General features: G+C 34.3%; 1 protein-coding gene across 1 annotated transcript; it reads right to left on the reverse strand.

Annotated features, from left to right (window-relative positions):
- Positions 1-415: 415 nt before the first annotated feature.
- LOC130462497 (protein DETOXIFICATION 45, chloroplastic-like) lies at positions 416-5,140 on the reverse strand (the record flags this gene model as incomplete). Its single annotated transcript, XM_056830833.1, has 6 exons — positions 4,874-5,140; positions 3,856-4,000; positions 3,655-3,751; positions 3,474-3,574; positions 3,107-3,270; positions 416-497 (listed from the first exon to the last, which is right to left on the reverse strand). Coding segments are annotated over exons 2-6 (541 nt in total), but the record flags the coding sequence as incomplete, so codon positions are not given.
- Between the last annotated feature and the right edge of the window lie 734 nt (positions 5,141-5,874).

Raw genomic sequence — 5,874 nt, forward strand, 5'->3', positions numbered from 1 at the left:
GTCTGGACAAAACGCTCGCTGAGCTTCACGGTATGCTGAAGACCGCTGAAAAGACGCTCAAAAGTGATAAGCAGGATGTGCTTATGGTGCGTGGGGGCAAGTTCAAGAAATCTGGAAAGAAGAGGAATGCTAAGAAAGGTGGCAACAAGGCCAGCCCAACTAAGCAAACTGGCGCCAAATCTGCAAAGAGGAAGGTCAGTCAACCCACTTCTGAATCCGAATGCTTCTATTGCAAGAAGAAGGGGCATTGGAAGAGAGATTGCTTGAAGCTAAAGGAAGATCAGAAGAACGGAACAGTCGTTCCATCTTCAAATATACGTTCCAATTTCAATGTACGCATACATTTTAATGGAAACGATTGTTCTATAACAACTAAACCACCTCGATCAAGCGCGCTCAAGCCAATAGTAAATACTTGCGGGTAAAACACTTAGCCCGTTGCTCACTAACCACATCAATTTCCTCACTAGTATAGGCGTATTCCTCGGAGTGTAGACCTTTACAAAAACAGAAATTTCAACTAAGCATTAGATTAAATTCAAATTAAATATCACACTTTAACATTCAAGCAACTAATAACAATGTCCTAATAGTCTTGGAAACTTAAAGCTAAGCATATTAATCATGTAAAAGGTATAAAATGAATTCTTAGGTTATGTAGCTCAAATTTGGGAGCGAAAATGTCATTTTAGCCTAAATAAAACCTATAACGACCCAATGAGCCTTAAATGTGCGTAAATAGATTGGAATGAGTCTTAGAAAGTTAAAACTATGCATATTAAACATGTAAAAAGTTTAAAATGAGTCATTAGGTTCTTTAGTTCAAAGTTGGGAGCGAAAATGTCAATCCAGCCTAAATAAGACCTATAACGACCCAATGAACCTTAAATGTGCATAAATAGATTGGAACGAGTCTTGGAAACTTAAAGCTAAGTATATTAATCATTTAAAAGGTTTAAAATGAGTCCTTAGGTTCTTTATTTCAAATTTGGGAGAGAAAATACTCATTTTAGCCTAAATATGGCCAATAACGACCAAATAAACCTTAAATGTGCATAAATAGATTGGAATAAGTCTTGGAAACTTCAAACTAAGCATATTAATCATGTACAAAGTTTAAAATAAGTCCTTAGGTTCTTGAGTTCAAATTTGGGAGCGAAAATATCATTTTAGCCTAAATATGACCTATAACGAACCAATGAGCCTTAAATGTGCATTAATAGATTCGAATGAGTCTTAGAAAGTTAAAACTATGCATATTAAACATGTAAAAAGTTTAAAATGAGTCATTAGGTTCTTTAGTTCAAAGTTGGGAGCGAAAATGTCAATCCAGCCTAAATAAGACCTATAACGACCCAATGAACCTTAAATGTGCATAAATAGATTGGAACGAGTCTTGGAAACTTAAAGCTAAGTATATTAATCATTTAAAAGGTTTAAAATGAGTCCTTAGGTTCTTTATTTCAAATTTGGGAGAGAAAATGCTCATTTTAGCCTAAATATGACCTATAACGACCCAATGAGCCTATAGGTGCATAAATAGATTGGAACGAGTCTTAGATCGTTAAAATTATGCATATTAAACATGTAATAAGTTTTAAATGAGTCCTTAGGTTCTTTATTTTTAAGTTGGGAGCAAAAATGCCTTATTTTAGCCTAGATATGACCTAGAACGATCAAACAAGCATTAAATGGGTATAAGTAGATTAGAATAAGTCCTAGAAACTCAAAACTAAGCTTATTAATCATATAATAATTTAAAAATGAGTCCTTAGGTTCTTAAGTTCAAAGTTGGGAGCGAAAATGTCATTTTAGCCTAAATATGACCTAAAACGACACAATGAGCCTTAAATGTGCATAAATGGATTGGAATGAGTCCTAGAAAGTTAAAAATAAGCATATAAAACATTTAGTAAGTTTAAAATGAGTCCTTAGGTTCTTTGGTTCATAGTTGGGAGCGAAAATGTCATTTTAGCCTAAATATGTCATATAACGACCAAACAAGCCTTAAATGTGTATAAGTAGTTAGAATAAGTCTTAGAAACTTAAAACTAAGCATATTAAACATGTAATAAGTTTAAAATAAGTCCTTAGGTTCTTTATTTTAAAGTTGGGATCGAAAATGCCTTATTTTATCCTAAATATGACCTATAACGATCAAACAAGCATTAAATGGGTATAAGTAGATTAGAATAAGTCTTAGAAACTTAAAACTAAGCATATTTATCATATAATAAGTTTAAAATGAGTCATTAGGTTCTTAAGTTCAAAGTTGGGAGCGAAAATGTCATTTTAGCCTAAATATGACCCATAACGACACAATGAGCCTTAAATGTGCATAAATGGATTGGAATGAGTCCTAGAAAGTTAAAAATAAGCATATAAAACATTTAGTAAGTTTAAAATGAGTCCTTAGGTTCTTTGGTTCATAGTTGGGACCTATAACGACCAAACAAGTCTCAAATGTGCATAATAGATAGGATTGAGTCTTAAAAAGTTAAAAATAGTCATATGAATCATGTAATAAGTTTGAAATTAGTTTTTAAGTTCGTTAGATCAAAGTTGGGAGCGAAAATGTCATTTTAGCCTAAATATGACCTATAACGGCCAAAGAAGTCATGAATGTGCATAAATAGATTGGATTAAGTCTTGTAAAGTTAAAACTAATCATATAAAACATTTAATATGTTTAAAATGAGTCCTAAGGTTCTTTATTTCATATTTGGGAGCAAAAAAGCCTCATTTTAGCCTAATATGACCTATAACGACCAAACAAGCCTTAAATTTGCATAAGTAGATTGGAATGAGTGTTAGAAAGTTAAAACTATTCATATTAAACATGTAATAAGTGTAATACTCTGAGAAAATATGTAGCTTTTCCTATTTGGTTTATTGTTCACAAATCAGGATCTTTGGACAACAACAAATGCTTATTAATCCAAGAAGCTTTTCCTATTTGGTTAAAACCCACACATTATTCACAATCTTCAACTTTTGTGATAATCATAAATCATAATGGACAAGCACTGTAGAATAGAGGTAGTCTAGATGCCTAAAAAACCTATAGCCTGGATATCGAACCTCCTAGTTAGATGAAAGCTCATACCTGACCAGATGCGGCCAATCCATCAGTTAAAAGAGAGACAGCCAACCACACTTGCATACAGATTTGATGAGCAGCCATAGCTAGAGGACCTTGACGAGCAGCCATCGAGGTCCCAATCGTCATAGTTATCAAAACAGCCACAGTTCTTCCAATCAGAAATCCACCTGGAAAAGGTAAACATAAGGAAACAGACGGCAATCCAAACATGTACGAGTAACACTTTAAGTAGGTACAAACAATGGCCACTTAAGCAGACTAATTTAAGAAGTTTGTAATGGTGATTATTAAGTAGAAGGTTATTAAAATCAATGTGTTGGATAAAGAATCAAAAACAGAAAATAACCATAAACATTTCTCTGACACTCACCAGATTTTAAATAGACCCCAAACTTCAGATCTCCAAATTTTGGAGGTAATAATATTACTCTCTTGCTAAGAAACCAAATCATCAAGAAGCTACCTATGTATCTGGAGCACAAACAAGCAGCATGATTACCAATATAGTTAAAAGAAAGCCGACTAACAGACTTCAGGAAGAAAGTGCATACTGAGACACAACGGTGGCAGTGGCTGCTCCAGTGACACCCATCTGAAAATAATTTATGAAAAGCGGGAACAGAAAAACAGCTGCAAGATTGGCAACACCTGCATGCAGATCATCAATGTACAGACATAAAAAGTCAAAAAGTCAATATCTACACCTGCATTGGCCGTATCTGATCCCACAATAGAATTCAGTGAAGATTTACCAGTAGGACTATTAGAAAGAGCTAGCTGGCTAATCTGAGAAGTAGCAGACTCCAGAGATTGCTTTAAATTTGGATCTTTAACATCTGTCTCCTCCATATCCTCATCAGCTGAATATTTTGAGTTCTTAGCTCTATGAACGACAGCCTACCAAAGCCGAATTAACTAATCAATCTTCTGTTAAAAACTTAAAACATATATACAAATGGGGGGGGGGGGATTATACTATTTTGAGATTGAGGCTATCACGAATGATTTATTTTCAGGGATGAAGAAGCTATGCTGACCTAAAAATTATACTCACAAGCAAGAATGATTATCACCCGGAATCTACACTACAACAAACTAATAACCGACCTTACATATCATATGGAAAAATGGTAGTTGCAAAGAGATCATTGACTTCTTGGACTCTACCGAGATCTCACAACTTTATGAGAATAACTGGGTACGACCTCTAAGAATAGTACTTTCATTAAAAAAATTGTTACACTTTCAAATTAGGATGTCTTTTAAGCAAAAAGCTTGTAATGTGGAACAGAGATGAAGGCCAAAATATAATCATAACGGGAAGACCAGAACTCGTCATCAAAACATGATTTGGAATAAAGCAAGGGAAGTTAAGCCAAACCAATGAGTCAGTGACAACAACTGTACACTACCTCACTAAGTCTATATACAGGAAAATCTAGCAGAGGATGCGCATAGAAAATAGTTGCATTGTTACATTGATTTATTTTGTCAGTGTCTCTCACATACTCCTACCATGTTAGGCCTAGCTACAGTGACTGGACAAACGAATTGAACAAACAAATTAAACAAACCGTAAAAACAAATTGAACAAACCCTAAAAACGAATTGAACAAACGAATTGAACCCTAAAAACGAATTGAAAAAATGAATTGAAGAAACGAATTGAACAAACCCTAAAAAAGAATTGAACAAACGCAAAGAACCCTAAAAACGAATTGAAAAACCCTAATTCTTAAAACAAAAATCAGGTAAACGAATCGAGCAAACCTAAAAGAGGGGACAGGTAGCCGCGGCGAAGAGGTTGACGGAAAATAGGACGCGAGCAACTTTCTTTCTTGAAACCACCGGCTCATGTTTCATTATCCAATCCCACATCTAATAAGACCACACCAAATATACTTGTGGAAGAAATCAAATTACTAGTCGTCTTATAATAAACAATGATTACATTCATGATACACAGACTACCAAATAAACAAAAATATCACATAAATGGAGGAAAAGATTGGCATTAGAATGCAGAACAATGAAATCCAACTATCTAATGGAACCAATTACAAAAAAATTTTATATATTTGATTTCCAGAATTCCTTGCTTTTCTACACAGTAACTGGTTGCAACATGTAATTATCTTTGCTCAGGAGTTTCTTAGCATAGGAAAAATAACACATGAAAATGAGATCCTCTATTAACCAAACCATACAATCGAATCTATGAACTGAATCCCCAATTAAAAGCTGACCCATGGTTCCTATGCCAATCCCCCCCACATAAAAGGCTTTAAATTCAATCAAAATAAACAAATTCACAAGCATAACCAACTCAATTATACAGTAGCTCACACTTTATCATTACTTAATGGAAAAACCCAGTTAATGATGTTCAAATTCGCAGCAACAACAACAACAACAAAGAAAACTGAAATTGTGCATAAATTAAGGTGCTTAAGAGAAAATTTTACCCATTGTTAATTTGGCGACGTTTGGAGTCGACATCTTTGCTCAATCGAACCGCCTTCCTTTTCCGCACATCAAGAATAGGACTCAAACAAACAAAAAAAATTAAATGTATGAATCCACCAAAATCAAGTTCCGCAATTCCAATTGATTAGAAATTGCAACTCGACATCTACAATACCAAAACCTAGTTGTGAAATTGGAATCGAAATCAAAAGGCAGAATGATGATAAAAACTGTACCTGGATTTCTTCCCGGTGTCGAATTCATGTGCATTTATTCGAGTTAGACGATGGGCATCTCTGCGCCAA

The sequence above is a fragment of the Spinacia oleracea genome, chromosome 6 (genome assembly GCF_020520425.1).
Source record: "Spinacia oleracea cultivar Varoflay chromosome 6, BTI_SOV_V1, whole genome shotgun sequence".
Lineage (NCBI taxonomy): Eukaryota > Viridiplantae > Streptophyta > Magnoliopsida > Caryophyllales > Amaranthaceae > Spinacia > Spinacia oleracea.